At 44.3% G+C, this 18,168-nt stretch overlaps 1 protein-coding gene across 2 annotated transcripts in view; it reads right to left on the reverse strand.

Moving 5' to 3' along the window:
* The window catches only part of tmem68 (transmembrane protein 68), a 61,008-nt gene that overhangs the window by 26,323 nt on the left and 16,517 nt on the right, over nucleotides 1-18,168 (reverse strand). For both annotated transcript variants that reach the window (XM_059981121.1, XM_059981127.1), the window contains exon 4: nucleotides 4,070-4,263. In XM_059981121.1, coding sequence (XP_059837104.1) covers nucleotides 4,070-4,263 — 194 coding nt within the window. The remainder of the gene's footprint in view (nucleotides 1-4,069; nucleotides 4,264-18,168) is intronic.

Here is an 18,168-nt window from a genome sequence, read left to right on the forward strand (position 1 = left end):
TCCGCCCTTACCTCTGGTGAATTAATGGAAAAATAAGATTCAAAGTCTCAGCTATGTTAGGCTCTGCCTGTTCTCTGGAATAACGCCCACCCCTAAAGGGGAAGAGGAGAATGATGCTTGGGTGGAGCAGAACTCTCAGGTGTTAAGATGAGTGGCAGTGCTCTGATGATGTAAAGTGACAGAGATTGGTTGTAAGTTAGAATGGGCGGGCCACTGACATTGTGAGAGCCATCAGGTTGCAGTCACCCGTAGCGATAGCTGTCAATTATCTGCAAGCACTGGACAATGCTTTTGGCATGTCAGGAAGCCCAATGGAGCTCATGGTGGGGTTTCTGCTTTTATTTTTTGGCTAAAGAGGCAGCTAAATTGCTTGCAACGCAGAAGAGTCTTTCAGGCGGCTGAAGTGGACCAGTTAAGAGTAGACCTAATAGTCCCACGACTTGATTGTGTGGGATCTCCAACAGTCTTGTAAGATGCACCCCCCTCTATCTTTTGTTGAGCTGATCAGAGCGGTAGGGGAAGAGAAGAAGCGTCGGCGGCATGGGAGGACTCAGTCAGCAGGGTACAGTCCTCGGCAGTAGTCCCCTGCGGTGAAGTTATCACAGATAGCCTACCCTGGGCAGTAGAGGAGATTGTAGCAGAGTTGAGAACACAGATATGTCAGCTGTTATCAGCGGGTATGGCCCCCCCCCCATATGATGGAGCTGATTTGGTGTGGCAGATTCCCCAAGGAAACAAACAATACAGAGGGCTGCTGGCAGCAGGTGTCACACCAGAAGGAGAGTGAGCCCCCTGCACCTCAGCGGGAAGAGTCATTGTGAAAACCTAGAGGATACCCAGAGAGGGAACGGCCTGGTGTCTCTGGGGGAACACGTTCCCAGCAATATACCAAGGAACCCCCAAAAGCGAAAGGCCCAATTCCTGAAGGCTTAGTGGGTCCTTGCTGCAGTGTGCCGCTATGAATAGAAGGTATTTATGCTAAAGCCATACTCAACACCGGGTCACAGGTTACATTGTTGTACCATTCATTTTACAACTGGTATCTGACGCATTTACCATTGACCCCATTCAGGGTAGTGATTATCCATACAACCATTATTTATCAGTGAAGTTGGAATTCTCAGAAGGCGATGTGGGAGTGCCTGAGGTCCTCGATACGTTAGTGCTGGTTTGTCCGGACCCTGTTGAGATGGGTGTCGTTTCAATTCTGGTGGAGACCAACATCCCTCTTGTGAAGAGGCTCATGGGGGCCTGCACGGAGAAGGCTGGAAAGAGCTTTCGGGGTACATTGTCCGTGTACCCAGTGTTTCGAGCTGCTTTTGAGGAAGTGCATCAGGCCAGATACTGAATTTAGACAAGGGACTGTGTGGTTCAACCAGTCGAAGCCAATGGTAGCACGGCCCGGGAAAGTAGTGAGAGTGAAGGGGACCCCCAAATTTCCCAGAGTAACTGAGAGCAAAGCCCTCTTACTGGGTGCTCTGGAAAACCATGAGGGGGAGTCGGGATTTCTTGCTGGGGTACTGGTGAGGCCCGAATTGCAGAAGCCCTCGGTTGTACAGGCAACCAGGATGGCAGTGATCGTCAGGAGCACTACGAAGAGGGAGGTCACCTTTAAGCAGAGGATGCCCCTGGCACATTTGTTCCTGGTGACGGTAGTGTGTCGTGCCCCTGTAAGACACGCCGGGAGAAACTATTGGAAAAAGGGGGAAAGTTGACCACTGAGTCATTCAACTTCGGGGACTCCCTAGTTCCTGCAGGTTGGAAGAGGAGATCGGTAGAGAAGATGTTGAAGCTGGAAGGTGTCTGACGAGTTTGATGTGGGTTGTTCCAAAAGCATGTGTCACACTATCTGGGTGACTGAGGATACCCCATTCAGAGAAAGGTCACGGCGACTGGCCCCTGCAGAGGTGGAGGATGTTCAGCAGCATTTGTGTAAGCTGAAGGAAGCTGGGATTATAACTGAGTCCCGAAGCCCCTATGCGTCGCCAGTAGTAGTGGCCCGAAAGAAGAACGGGGAGGTACTGAAGCGTGTGGACTACAGGACTCTGAACAGGTGCACCGTCCCTGACCAGTATACAGTCCCAAGGATTGAAGATATGCTAGCCTGCCTGAGTGGGGCGAAGTGGTTCAGCGTGCTGGACTTGAGGAGTGGATATTACCAGATCCCCATGAGTGGGGCCGACAAAGAGAAAACGGCATTTATGTCCCCTAGGATTTTTTCTGTTCGAAAGGATGCCCCAGGGCATCTCAGGACTGCAAACTTCCAGCAGGCCATGGAGAAGACAGTGGGGGATATGAACTTACTTAAGGTATTGGTGTATCTGGATGACCTCATAGTGTTTGGATCCACCTTGGAAGAAAATAAAGCGAGGCTGCTGAAGGTGCTGGGCCATCTGAAAGCTGAAGAGTTAAAACTTTCCCAGGACAGGTGCCAGTTCTGTCAAATGTCTGCTAGCTATGTTGAACACACAGTCTCACGAGATGGGGTAGCTACAAACCCAGCCAAAATCAAGGCAGTTGCCATTTAGCCCAGACCCCAGACTGTGAATGCTCCGCGCTTGTTCCTTGGGTTCTGTGGTTACAATCAGAGGTTTGTGAAAGGCTACGCAAAAGTGAGTCACCCTTTGAATCAGCTTCTGTGCGGTTACCCTCCCTTAGGGAAGAAAGGGAGGGGGAAAAAGGACAGGAGGGTGGAGAGTATCACAGTTATAACTGTACAGGAAAAGAAGCTACTGGGTACTCGCCATATTATCTGATGTTTGGGCACGAGGCAAGGTTGCCCACTAACCCTTGTTCTGGGACTGATGAGGCTATCTCTGGACAGCCTGGGTCGCAGCAGGACTCTCTAGGGGATGAAGTGGGGTTTGGTCACAGGACAGAGGGCTCCAAGTTGCAGGTGGGCACGAGTGATAGATCAGGGGAGGCCTCGTCAGATAGACCAGAAATATCCGCAGAAGTGTCGGAACCTGAAGAGTAGGATGAGGGGGTGCAGAGGTCTCAGAGAATTAGGAGAGCACCGGATAGGCAAGCTTACATAGCACCAGGGGAAGAGAGTGTGTTGGGGAGCTATGTCACTGCCTTTTACACCTGGACTGGGCTTTGTGTTTTGCAGGAAGGGGTAGGCGAATTATCTCAACGTCATGAGGACATGACTAAATTTGGTGAGGGGAGAGTGTAACATGCTATAAGGTTTCACTGCTAATGTAATGGTTTCTCTGTAGCAGCAATGTCTGGGTTATGACTAGAGATAACGGGGTTTGGAATGCTGGGGCTTTCCAATGAGAGAAATGTTTTTCTTTCTTGTGAGTCTGGAAGAGAGATTTTCGTGGACTTTTGGCGGGGAGAGATGAGGAGAGAAGACGCGAGTGGAGAGAGTTGGGAGACCGCCGCACAGAGTGGACTTGGAGCGAGGGTCCGAAGGTCAACGACGATCAGAGGAGGTCGATGGTGGATGACTAGCTTATCAGTGAGCCCCAACATTGTGCAATAGATTGTTTCATGAGAATGGGCCCTTTCTCTTTTTTTTTTATTTTCGTTACTAACTAGTCAAAGTAAGAATTATAAAGCTCAATCATTTAATTCCATATTGTGTACTGTTTTTTTTTATTTCAGGGTACTGATTTGTAACAGGACACATCGTGCAGCATCCACCCAATGACATTTCTTAAGTTTGGCCGGGCCGGGGGCTATCACCCCCTTATATTAAGCTGCTAGCCGGTGAGAGTTACATCTGAATGCATGTAACGTATGGAATAAGCCCTTCATCTGGACAGCTGGACTCTCTGTCCCATCCTGAAAAATCAATTGTACATTTCACTCCACAGATGCTGGTTGACCCACTGATTTCTTCCGTCTGTTGTTCCAGAATATAACATCTGCTGTCTCTTGTACCTCCTGTGAAGGAACACATAGACTACTTTTGGCTGGAAAGATCAGGAAACAATAACAGCAACGAGGGAATTCCTCGTTGAGGAGAACATTGAAGCAGTATGGATAGACACAAAGAAAGGTATGAATCATGTTAAAGGGTAAATACATTCTCCAGAAAGAAAATGTTAGTTATACTCACCACTTGAGCATCAATTGCCACCTGGGCAAATCCTTTCCGTCGTCTCCAAAATATTCTATAGGTCTCATCACTGAACAGTGCTTCCCGGACTCCACCTGGTGAGATGGCCAACAAGTGTCCATTTTTCAAAGCTTTGACACATTCCTCTTGAGGACCATGCATTACACTAAAAACTTCCAACAACAATTTAAAACCTAAAAAAACAAATTTTAAACTCCATTAGTAATATTAACTACCACTTATCAGAGTGACATTGAAGACAAAAAAGTGAAGAAACTGAACTGAATAGTACTATAGTCTCAAAAGGGTTGATGGCTTAATATTTAGTTTGGTTTTCAAAATCTACTAGTTTTCATACTCTTACTTGAAATCTTATTTTCCAGCTGCTTGATTCATTTGATGTCATCCATCAACACTTAAATCTTGACTAATTCCAAAGGAAATTCAGCAAGGAGAAAGAATGGAGGATTGGATTCTAGGTTATACAAGAATTTGTTACTAGGTTGGGTCAAGTTATAGAAGACTCTTCAAGTATATTCTTACTCAGACATAGAACCAATGATTATCAGCAATAGGATGTGACATAGCAAGACAGTATTACAAGTTATTGTTCTGAATGTTTTATTTGTAAGATAGAGCTGAAAAGACCAAAAAAAAGCACTGAAAATAAAAAGGATAGCTTTGAAGATGAAAGTGCATATGAGTGAGGATTTCAATGGCAATAAGACAAGATAAGATGAGATAAAACTTTATTTATCCCAAAGGAAATTATTGTTGCCCAGTTGCTCAGTCAAAAATGTATTCTTTAAAATACAAGATATAAGCATTGAGGTATGAAAAGAGTAGGAAATGTGCAATAAAAAGTAATAGGGCAAAATACAAACGTGCAATGAAACCGTGTACTTGTATACTTGAGGAGTTGTAGAGTGTAATAACCACAGGCAGAAAGGATCTCCTGTGCTGTTCAGTGGTACACCTCGGTGGAATTAGTCTATAACTAAAGGCGCTCCTCTGTTTGTCCAGTGTGTCATGGAAGGGGTGAGAGAGATTCTCCATAATGCTTTGTAGCTTCTGCAGCATCCTCCTCTCAGTCACAACCACCAGGGAATCCAGAACCAGCCTTCCTGACAAGCTTCCGATTCTCAAAATAGGAGAAGATCTGATGTAAGATCCAAGTAGTATTGCCAACAGGTATATGGTGGGTTTTAAGTACTTAGCTCAGAACAGACAATATGCTGATTTTCTTCAAACTTTACATTCAAGCTGAATGAACAGTATTTTTATGATGTCATTAATATAGCAATTATTTACTAAACAAAATTCATTAAGCTACAAAAGATATTTAAAAAATTTCAGATAAGCTTTAAGACCCGCTCTTAAAAAAAGAGTACAGGTTTCCCCTGCAATCCGAAGGTAGAGTGTTCCTATGAAACTGTTTGTAATCCGAAATGTCGTAAAGCGAAGAAGCAATTACCATTAATTTATATGGGAAAAATTTTTGAGCATTCCCAGACCCAAAAAAAAACCTACCAAATCAAAGCAAACAATACATAAAACCTAAAATAACACTAACATATAGTAAAAGCAGGAATGGTATGATAAATTTAACACCCTAAAGTACAAATATTGTAGGTACGGTGTAGCTTCACTTATCAAACTTGGGAAGGCAGTGAACCTAAATCGATTTGGACAGAGAGAAAAAAAAATCGGCACATACACACACTTACATGCATGTGCAAACAACTGCCCGCACAAGGCTTCGCGGTCATTGTAGTCTTTCTCGGGGTAAACATACATATAAAGCGGGCATCTTTTTTCGTAAAAACGAAAATCCCCTTTGGTTAGTGAAAACAGGTACTAATGTAACAGCGAGCTATCGTAAATCGAATGTTCAAAAAGCAGGGGCTACCTGTATATTAAAAATTTGAGACGGAAATCATATGACTGCAGATATTGTTTTAAAATGTCATGAAGTTCTCTGTCGAGATTTTCTTACACAGAAATCATTTATGAGAATGAAAGCATTGTAACATTGTAACTTTAGTAGTTTTGCCATAGGCAGTTGTGGAGGCCAAGAATTTAAGGCAGAGGTTGATTGATTCTTGATTGGTCGGGGTATGAAGGGATATGGGGAGAAGGAAGGCAATTGGGGCTAAGAGGGAAATTGAATCAGCCATGATGAAATGGCAGAGCAGACTCGATGGGCCAAATGGCCCAATTCTGCTCCTAAATCTTATGGTCTTAGGACCTACATTCACTACAGGCATAGAATGCATATTTGCGGCATCACTCAATGTAAAGTTCTCAAAAAATTTTGGGTAAAATATTGGGGTTTCTATAGTTTATTAATACAACAAAATGGACTACATCTTTAAGCAGTCAGTCAATTACAATCATCATCATTAAGTGCTGTATTATATGATGTAGGCGATCATAGTCTCATGACCATGACTGTTCTTGGCAAATTTTTCTGCACAAATGGTTTGCCACTTACCCTGATTTGGGTGGGGGGGGGGTGTTAATTATCAATTTATTCATTTATCAATTATAGTACATCTTTAAACAATTATGGAAATGGTGCTTATGATGATAAAGACCTACTGACAACTTCTGGACATAATTCCTTAAGTTTTGTTTGTTAACAATACGAAGTAGAGATAATAATATATTGACTACATTGAAAAGTGAATTGAAAACAGTTCTTTCTCTGCCAACACTAAACCCAAACAAGACCACATACTGGAGATTCACTATGATTCTGCCAGTTTTGTTGCCTTCCTAGCCATTTTACTGCAATTGCATACCAGCTGTTTAAATACCAGCACAGAGAGGGAGTGGAGATCAATTAATTCAAATAGTCAACTTCCCTTCTGATGTTGAGCTGATAATGAATTCTCCTTAAACTAGTGATCATAACTGTCAATTCTAGCAGATTTTTCAAAATTAGTGGCATTTAATTCAATAAATAGGCATCTGTTAGTCTCGAGAGACCATGGATTTGCGCCTTGGAAAGTTTCCAGGGCACAGGCCTGGGCAGGGTTGTATGGAAGACCAGAAGTTACCCATGCTGCAAGTCTCCCCTCTCCACACTACCGATGCTGTCCAAGGGAAGGGCAAAGGCCGATACAGCTTGGCACTGGTGTCGTCACAGAGCAATGTGTGGTTGCTCTGTGCAAGGACACAACACATTGCCTTAGCTGAGGCTCGCACTAGCGACCTTCAGATCACTAGACCAACGCCTTAATCACTTGGCCATGCGCCAACAATAGATAGATTCAATAGATATACTTGAAATGACGAAGAAATAGAGTAGGATACATAGCCACAAATCAATTTCCAAAGTAAACATATTTTGTACAGGATTCACTTCTGCTTTTCTAAGAAGTATGCAGCATGGAAACGTACTGATGCACTAAAGTTTGCAAGCTGGAATGTATTTTTTGTTTTGTTTAATGTGAAGCAGTGGAGATTCAAGATGTCATTGACTTGAAACATCAGCTCTGCTTTCTTCCCCACAGACGCTGCTTTACTGCAGAGCACTTAAGTCAACCTGTAACTGTTACCTGCTCAGTTGAGGAAAAACACCAGAGACACAAAATTACCTCTGAAACGGTTTTTATTCAGAGAGGAGTTTGCAGCCCCATGCACTTCGGGCGTAAGGTAGCCAACCCCCAATTTGTCGGTTTACAAAGGTCATACTTATACCCAAAAGCAGGGTACTACATTCGCAAATATGGTTACCAATTCGAATTCATCAACTGATTGGCTATTGCATAGCTAAGCATGCGAAATACTCAGAATTTAGCAAAGGTTAAGGTGTAATGCCTAGAATTAATACTGACGTACTTCAGGACACTTGAAATGGATATCCTTAAAATATTTTGCCAAGCATTGTCTTGTGGTTGTAGGTTCCCTTTTCCTTGTGGTCTCGACGTCTGGCCTGGCACCCTATTTTAGCTACCTCTCCTTACTTCCCCAATGACGTATCTCTCTCTTGTCCTGTCTACATATTTTGCTACACTTACCCGTTGCCCACACCCTCTACATGTACCCCTTACCCTTTTCACATTCTCATTCCCTCCTGTGATCATGAAATGATCACTTGTCAATATCGTGAAAATCCTCTGATGCAGGTTCGAGGAGTTCGGTGGCCTCGCCGGCTGCCCGCATTATCATCAGTGGCTTAGCTGGTAGCAGGTCCCCTAATGAGGCCATCATACGGTTCAGGACACATTTTACAATGGCGATAGAGACAAAAATCCCAGTATTAGCCATCAGCGTGTAAATAGCCCCATTGATCAACCAGTCCTTCCACGCACTTAGTCCCCAGTCTCCCCACCCTGTCCAACCTGTTCCTTCCTTGATGTTCCTAACTGTTCATCTATTTTGTTCATGTACCGTGTTATGTTGGCAGTAGCATCGTCTAGCCCCATTATGCACTTGTCCTTTACGATAGCGCAGAGCCCACCCTCCCTGGCGAGGAGATAGTCAAGTGCATAGCGGTTTTGCATGGAGAAGAGCCGCAGTTGGTTAAGGCTGTCAGTCATGAATCTTTTATGCTCTCCTGGTGGCATTCCGAAGGCTCATGAGACCATAGGCCAGATAGTTCCGATTGTGGGCCGCCATAGCGGCTCCTGATGCCCCCAAAGAGAAAAAGCCAGCTGCCCCGTATCCGGCCACCTGACCTGCGGTTAGGGTGGTCAGGATTCGGTAATCTGCACAAAATTCCTGGGAGACCTCTCTCTTGTACCTCCCAGGCGGGTGTGAGGGACCCCAAGTTCCAGGGCAATGGACTGCTGTAGGGAGGAGGGTGCCATAGGCCATCGAGGAAGGGTAAGGGTACTTCAGGAAGTTGGTGGCAATGCCGTTGTAGAAGAAAAAATACCCTGGGAGGGTATACATGGTCTCAGTGCAACCTTCACCCTTTAGGTGTATGGTATCACTCCATTCTGCTATACAGGCAGGGGCATACACTCATTTGGCGCCCCTGCGACACTTAGGTCGTAGGAATACCTGATCATTGACTCGGAGGTGGGTGCGGTTCCCCTCCCCACAAAGAAGTTGCAGCCCCTTGGCCTGGGACTGGCACTTTGTCTCATGGCAAGAGCAAGGGATCCCTAAGGGGTCCTTGGTGGGGTGACACTCCCTTTTCCTACAGGGCTTGGAGAGGCAGGCGACGTTTTTTGGGACATACACGTCTGAGCACCCCCACCCTGTTCCGAAGAAGCAGTTCTCATATACTCGGTCACCTTTCGGGGGCTTGGGATTCCCCTCCCAGCAGAGATCTTTTCTCATCCACCTGTTGGATGAGGGGAATAAACAATCCGCGACCGGGGCCGTGAAGGAGTCATAGGTGAGTTCCTCTTTCCCTCAGGCAATGTTTTGCTGGTGGGGGCACATTGGAAGGGCTGATCAACACGGTCCCACTGCGGGAAAACGGTAAAGAGCGAGGAGACACTGGCGGGGTGGGGATAGCAAATGATGGTTGTAATGCCATACAGTCGTTTGTGCACGTTTTGGAAATAGTTGCCACTTATAAACTCCGAAGAGGGTCTTCCAAGGGTGGGGCCTTTGGGGAAGCCCCAATCCCTTTTCTGCCTTGAAATGTCCCCCTTCAATCCTTTCAGGGGGTTTTGGTTCCTTGTCCAGTTGTCCCTCAACTTCTGTCCTGTACTCCACTATCCCTAAAAAATAGATAACCAAGAGCATCCTACCTCCCATTGCCAGAGCACAATGTGACACCACAAGGAAAAAGGAATTCAAGCACATAACAGTTTAATCAAAGTCCGTTTATCAGTTCCTTCTTTTATCTGTGGTTTCTAGCGAGTCCGAGGCCCAGCGCTTGCAATCGCTCAGATGAATCCAACGTTCTTGTCCTTTCACTTTGACAGCAGAGGGGGTCTGCAAGAGGACCCGGTTCGGTCCTTTCCACTGGGGTCCCAGCTTGGGTTGATCCCAGTTCCTTATTAACACCCAATCTCCTGGTTCTGCTCCCTGCCACTCGCCTTCTCTGTCAGGAACAGGTCTTGAGGCTTCCTTCACCTGAGTGTGTGGGGACTTAAGAGACAGAGTTAAATGCTTGAAGTAACACTGCAGTTCCTCGCCCATCATTTGTAGATCTACTTGTATTAGCAGGGGGTTGTGGTCACTGCCCCATGGGGTTCTGTTTGGGCGCCCGTAAACTATTTCAGCAGCAGTTAGCCCGGTACCGGTTTGAGGTGTAATGCGCATATGATACAGTGCCAGGGGAAGGGCTTTAAGCCAATTTAGTGCTGTTTCAAGGGTCAATTTAGTTAGTTTGTCCTTCAGGGTGCCATTTGCATGTTCCATGATTCCTGCGGTTCGAGAGTTGTAGGCACAGTGGAATTGTTGTTCAATCTTTAGTATTTCACAGAGTTCTTTGTTTACTTTCCCAATGAAGTGCGGGCCGTTATCAGATGATAGTCTTTGTGGGATACCAAAACGAGGAATAACTTCTTTCAGTAGCATCTGCACTACTGTGGAAGCCTTGTTGTTCGTTGTGGGGAAGGCTTCAATCCATTTACTAAAGATGTCGATTATAACCAAACAGTACTGAAAACAATTTACCTTAGGTAACTCGATAAAGTCCATTTGTAATGTGTCAAACAGTCCGGCTGGGGTTGGGGTGCACCCTTTATCACATCTAATAGATACCCGGGTTTACTTTTTGGCAAATTAAGCAACCCTTTGCCAGTTTCTCCACTGCCTCATTCAAACTGGGGGACAACCATGTTTTTGACAACAACATACACATTGCCTCCTTGCCGAGGTGAGTGTCAGAGTGGAGGCGGTCGACCAGGACAGGCAGGAGAGTATCAGGAATACAAGTCTGACCTGCTGGGTTCTGCCAGAGGCCCATTGCGTTATTAACAATACAACCATATTTTTTCCAAACATCAAGTTCTGCTGCAAGGACGCCCCCCTGTAATCGCACGATGTCGGATATGCCTGGGCTATCAACCGGCTGCCTGGCAGGCAGAAGGCGTGGGGCCGAATCCACAGTTATTGCTTTAGAGCAGGAGGCTCGCTTGGCTGCCAGGTCTGCTCTGGCATTGCCTTTACTAACGGGAGAGTCATCGGATAAGTGGGAGATAGTTTGTGTCCTCACAGGCGTACCGAGTGTCGCTAGCCAAAAGCAGGTCATCAACGTACTGGACGAGCGCTGAGTTTTTAGGTAAGGTGAGGTCCTTCAGTTGGCCACAAAGGGTCTGTGAGAAAATAGTGGCCGAGTCCCTAAAGCCCTGGGGAAGTCGGGTCCAGGTGTATTGGCGATCCTTGGAAAGTGAAGGCGAATAAGTAGCGTGAATCCTCAGGTGAGGGTATGGAGAAAAAGGCGTGTTGTAAATCTGTAATGGTGAACCATCGTGCAGTGGCGGGTATCTGGCCCAGAATGGTTGCGGGGTTGGGAACGGCGGCATGTAGGGGAGGGATTATGTCATTAATTGCCCTTAAATCTTGCACAAGGCGCCAATTGGGGCATCTGGACTTTGGCACTGCTAAGATCGGGGTATTACAGGGTGAAAGGCGGGGACCAACACGCCCTGTTCTAAGAAGGAGGTCTTTGAGAGGGTACTGCGGGATCCAGGGCAATCGTGAGTTGGGCTTTACCTGTATCTGAACGGGGGCTACCGGGGTAAGGCCTACGTCGGTCTTGGAGGTTGCCCATAGCTGAGGGAGGGTTCACAGCAGGGGTCAGTCGGAGGCTGATGGTGGCGCAGGATTCCTGAGGTGTCACATTGCTTGTTGAAGAAAAGAATGCTACCACTTTCCACTTCCTGCGGGTTTCCTGTCAGGGAAGGGTCTGCCTGCTGCGGCACCCTGAAGACGGCAGGGCCCAATTCCTTAGCTGCATGACCCTCATTTATGCGGAGGGTTACATGAGGACTTATTCCAGGGGACTGCTGCCACAGGAAGTCGGGGATATAGGCGGCTAAGGCTACGCCTGCCTCCGCAGTCACGATGGCAAAGACTGAAATTGGGAATTCAGTTCCCAAGTGTGGGGCGAATAAGGCTGCCAAGACCTCTGAGCGTCCTGAAGGGTCATACGCAAGGGTCACGTGGGGATTGTATGGGGGCTCGAGGGCGACTGGCGAGCAGGAGGGCAGGTGGGCGAGGTCCAACGCCCATCATTGCAGGGGAACGTGAAGCCAGAACGCCCAATGGGTAGGAGGTTCGGTCAAGGTGAGACCATCACTGGTGCAGGTGACGGTGAGATGGAAACGACAGAGTATATCCCTTCCTGCCAGGTTGACGCCCAAATTGGGGGTTACCGCAAATCTGATAAGGGACTCATAGTGGTTATAGCGAGTGGGGAGTTCTTCGGTCATCTGGAACTCCTGCACCGGAGCTGACAATCCCGAAAAGGGAAGTCGGGGGTGATCATGGGTCAAGGGCACAGGGGGGCGGAAGGCTCCGAAGGTACAGGCGGGGCTGAATTCACAGCCCTCACCAACGGAGGGACCTGCTGCTCCTCCTCCTCCTCAGTGTCCTCATTTGGGTCAAATAGGATCTGCAGCCCAGTCATATCCGGTGCTGGCCTTTTATCACCAAATTGTACATTATGATCATCAATCCTACGCTGTTCATCATAGATTTCACATAAGGCCTTCAGTACCGGCCAGCCCCTGGGTTTCCCATTACTATCATTGATGGGTATCTTTCTATTTCTTGCATTCACCTCCCAGGAGGTCTGGCAGGAGCGCACATTAAGTCCGCTGGTCACGGTATACCACACGTAATTAGATCTTTCCATTTCCGTGAGACATTCTGTCGCCACACCTGTCTCTCTGCTCATTTACACTTCTCAAGATCCCAAGATCCCCCTAATGGCCAAAATTCATTCCCCAACCTCTTATTCATCAGCACGCTCAGTCTCCGTAAATCCATCTCGTTTTCAGGGAATTCTTTACACATTCTCCATAATGGCGTATTTGGTCCTGATTTATCTAGATTTTGGCCCATTTTGGTAACTTACTCTTGCATCCGCTTCAGTATCCTGACCTTCATGTGGCAGATTTCTGCTCTTAACAACGAGCTTAATACAGGATGCGGTTTCAGTTAGATGTTGGGACCAGACCTTAATCAAATTAAATATTTATTGCTCCGGAGCTTCCAACCCCAACCCCATGCAGGGACTCGAACCCCAAACTATTTTACCAGGGGACTCGAACCCCAAACTATTTTAACCAGGGGACTCAAACCGCAAACTATTTTAACCAGGGGACTTGAACCCCAAACTATTTTACCAGGGGACTCAAACCCCAAACTATTTACCAGGGGACTCGAACCCCAAACTTTTATGTAGTTTTCACCTGTTATCTGTGTCTCCCAACTGAGGTTCTCCTTTTGGTCCGTGGAAGCCATAGGATGGTCAGCTGAAGCCGAAGGGGTCGAAACGGGGAGTCAGAGAGGGCGAGAGAGAGACCAAGAAAAATCTCTCGGAGGGCCCTCCCGTCTCAACCCGCTCGTACCTGCCCGCCGACCGCTTACACCAGATTCCGGAACTGCCAGGCTCCTGGCTGGCTCGCCAAATTGTCAACCTGTAACTGTTAACTGCTCAGTTGAGGAAAAACACCAGACACGAAATTACCTCTGAAACGGTTTTTATTCAGAGAGGAGTTCACAGCCCCACACACTTTGGGCGTAAGGTAGCCAACTCCCAATTTATCGGTGTACGAAGGTCATACTTATACCCAAAAGCAGGGTACTACATTCGCAAATATGGTTACCGATTCGAATTCATCAATTGATTGGCTATTGCATAGCTAAGCATGCGAAATACTCAGAATTTAGCAAAGATTAAAGTGTAATGCCTAGAATTAATACTGACGTACTTCAAGACACTTGAAATAGGAATCCTTAAAATATTTTGCCAAGCACATTGTCTAGTGGTTGTAGGTTCCCTTTTCCTTGTGGTCTCGACGTCTGGCCTGGCACCTTATTTTAGCTACCTCTCCTTACTTCCCCAATGATGTACATCTCTCTTGTCCTGACTACATATTTTGCTACACCCCCTCTACATATACCCCTTACCCTTTTCACTTAGAGCCATTTGCTTTCATTTCAGGACTTCGAGCATATGGAGGCTTTTATAAAAATCTTCAGCAAATCATGTGCTCCTTAGTCAATGTTGAGAATTTATAGGATAAACCTTAACCACCTTAAAAAGCAGATGCGATTTCAGTTAACATCTTATCCTCAATTTTTTTTTTAATCTATGAGCAAAACATCAGTCTGCATTCAAGTCCACGAGTTTTATGCTCATGCTTCTGCAGTGAATGCCACCCACAATACTTGCATGCAGTGTATTCAACTGAGATAGAGTTGGACATCAGGAACAAGGAATAATTAACCAATGTTTTCTGTCAATGATGGTCTCCTCTATTTACAGTACTTCATAGATTCACTGATATCAACTTACAAATCAGAATTGTACTGATCCAAATAGTGAGCTCCTGCATCACAGGAAGGTCTTGCATAATGCAGTCTTGCACGTGGTCATAACACATTATGTCCTATCCCATGAAATAGATGAAAAAAAGCTTGCAGCAAAAGAAAGCACATCTCCACACAAAGTTGAATGACAAATCTGTCAAGGTGCTTGAAAATATCCCTAATGTTAGTATTTGAAAACTTATAATTTAATGCAACAATGAAAAATTTCAACATCCAATGCAAGCAAACATTATTAAAGTCTAAATTATCTGATGTTTGTCATTATCCCTCAACAATAGTTCCTCTTCCATTGAAACGCAGATTTGTTTTCACTGTCTAACCTGCTACAGGCTCAGCAAGAACATTCCAAGTGTCATGGAAATGCAGCACGTCTGAATTCCATGACAGGAGTATCTTAAGGGTGTAAGCCACAAAACCCACACAAGGGACAATTTGCAACGTTGTGGTATTTGTATTCATGTGGGAATCTCAAATGGTGCCATTTATGGCAAAATATTGGCAATTCAGTGAAGAGCTGATAGTCCTTCAAGACAACTTCTGAAGAAATACTTTGGGAGAATACTTCGGGCCAAGCCTACTTTCGGCTATAAATTACATTGATCCATTGCACTTACAAAGGAGTTATTCAAAGAAAACTTACTAACATATATCTAATAGCAACAAACATTTCCTTAGATGGAATACGAAATCCAGTGTAAAGTAAATGCAAGCAAAGTATGAGAATTAGATTTATTATCATTCACATAAGATGAGAAATTTATTACTTTCCGGTAGCAGTACAATGCAAAGGTTAGAAAAAAAACACCTATACTTTATTTCAAAGTTCAAAGTAAATTTACTATCCAAGTAGACATACATTACCATACAAAACCCTGAAATTCACCTTCTTGCAGGCATACGCAATAAATCCAATAACCATATTAGAAGACCACACCAACAGGGCAGAGAACTGTGTGCAAAAGCCAACAAACTGTGCAAATACAAATAAAAAATAAACAATAAATGTTCAGAACATGAGATAAAGAGATGAAGAGTTCTTGAAAGTGAGTTCATAGGTTGTGGCAACAGTTCAGTGATTGGACAAGTGAAGTTGACTGAAGTTATCCACTCTGGTTCAAGAGTTTGATGGTTGAGGGATAAGTCTTCTTGGACCTGGTGGCATGAGTCTTGAGGCTCTTGTACCTTCCTGGATGTAGCAGTGAGAAAAGAGCATAACCTGGGTGGTGGGGGTCCCTGATGATGGATGCCGCCCAAATAGATGGGCTTTACCCATGATGTACTGGGCCATATCCACTATTGTTTGTAGGATATTCCATTCAAAGGCATTGGTGTTTCTATACCAGGATGTGATTCAGCCAGTCAATATGCTCTCCACCACACATCTAGAGAAGTTTTAGATATCAAACCGAATCTTTGCAAACTTCTAAGAAAGTAGAGGCACTGTCGTGCTCTCGTCATAATTGTACTTACATGCTGGACCCATATAAATAAAAAAAGTGCAAAAAATGGAAAAACAGGGTGGCGTTCATGGGCCATTTAAAAAGCTGATGTTCAAGGGGTGAAGCTGTTCTGAATTACAAACCACATTGGTGGCATTGGCGAGCTCACAGATAGCATTTCAGCTGTGCTTAATCACACAGTCATGAGTGAAGAAAGATTGGAGCAGTGCGCTCAGCACACGTCCTCGAGATGCAACAGAGTTTCATAGTGAGAAGGAGTTGTTATGACCTATTCACGCTGACTGAGGTTTCCCAACAAGGAAGCTGATGATCGAACTGCAGAGGGAGGTACAGAGGCTTAGGTTTTGAAGCTTAGTTATTAGTACTGAAAGAATAATTGTGTTGAATGCCAAACTACAATTGATAAATAGTAGTCTGATGTATGTCTTATGGTTGCATAGGTGCTCCAAAGTAGTGGAGAGCCAGTGAGCAGTAGTTTGCTATTGCACTTCATGCAGCCATTTTTCTTTACCGCCATTTATGCTTCTCTGAAGCAACACAGACAAAGTTCACAACTTTTTCAGAAAACTATCACAAGTCCATTGTCCTTCTAAACATCTATGAATGTGAGCAAACTAGAGCAAAAAAAAATTCAGGTGCACTAACCCATAAAGCATTTTGATGATAAAAGGAAATTTAAATTAATACTCTTTCATGAAAGCATCAGGAAACATAAATAATTTCAGCCAAATTGTGTGAATTAGTACAACTGATGTCAGCCTTTTCCTTATAACTCATGCCACTACACCACTGGCATCTGTAGGAAATCTCCATGAATTAATCCTTAGCTTGGGGAAGATTGTATATAATTGAATTAACGAAAACCTTCAGCAGATTATCTTGAAAGCAGTAGAGAACACGGAGGAAATTCACAACCAATGATGTTACAATACAGGCTGCATTTAAATAAGAACAAAATTTCCTGGGAGACAGAAGGTGCAGTATTCCTACACTAAAATGGTCCAGTATTTCTGCATTTTATTTTTAACACAACAGTGCAGTTTTCATGATTCTACGTTTGCTAGGGTTAACATCCTGTCAAGCTCCTTATTTTGCTATATGTGTTTTATCATTTTTTTTAAATGGCACTCCAAAAATATTTATTTTGAATGGCAAACCAATCTTTCCCTTATTTAGGAAAGGATACTTTGTTGTACTTTTGCACAAAGTATTCAGCTTCAGACTGGTTAAAGTATTCTGAAAAATTATCTTTGGTTGAAACCATTAGAATTCTGCTTTTATTATTATGTTTCTTGTGTGCTTGTAATTAGACAACACATTTACAAGCTCATCATGATGGAGGAAAAATCAAAGAATTGCTGAGTTCAATATGTTGTTAACAATACAAAAAAAAACTACATAGAAGGAGAGGTGGTGAACACAACAAAGCTGAAAGAATATCCACCTTAAAAATTACTCAAATATAATTGCATCAGTTTTGCAGAGAGCAGACAGGAACTGTTCCTAGCTTGAAAAAGAAGCAATATAATCCCCAAATATTTAACTGCTTTCACTTTTCTTTAAATTTGTCTTGAATTCATTATTAGATGTATTAGCTTTTGAAATATTAAAAAGGCTAACAAGGTTATTACTAGGGCTCGAGAAATTTAGGATTATAAAGATTTGGGGTGCTTAAGAAGAGGAAAATGAGAGAACTTGATTGTGCCCAAAATTGTGAGAACCCTCTACCAGATGAACCTTAACAGAACTGCCAATAACCTGATGGCATAGGCTTAAATTTATTCAAGTAGTTATTGAACTACTCCTTTGCCCCACTTGAAGTTGAGTGAGTATGGGATTCTGGAAAGCTCAGTCTGAAAGGACTGTGGAAGCAGTTACCTCTCACATTTAACAATTATTTGAATAAGCACCTGATGTCCCATAAGATTCAGGGCCAAGAATTGGGAAGTGGGGTTAATTTGAAGGGCATATTTTGGGTGGCTTGGATACAATGAATTAATGGCTTCCTTTTCCACTGCAAATTTTTATCAAGCTATGGTAGTAACTTCTTTAAAGCGATCTTAGCATATTGGGACCTTATAACCTATTTATTGATCATATTGCTTTCAACAGATTTGGAGAAATATTGTGATTAATATCAAAGAAGATACTAAAAGTTTTTTT

This window comes from Hypanus sabinus, chromosome 1 (genome assembly GCF_030144855.1).
Source record: "Hypanus sabinus isolate sHypSab1 chromosome 1, sHypSab1.hap1, whole genome shotgun sequence".
Lineage (NCBI taxonomy): Eukaryota > Metazoa > Chordata > Chondrichthyes > Myliobatiformes > Dasyatidae > Hypanus > Hypanus sabinus.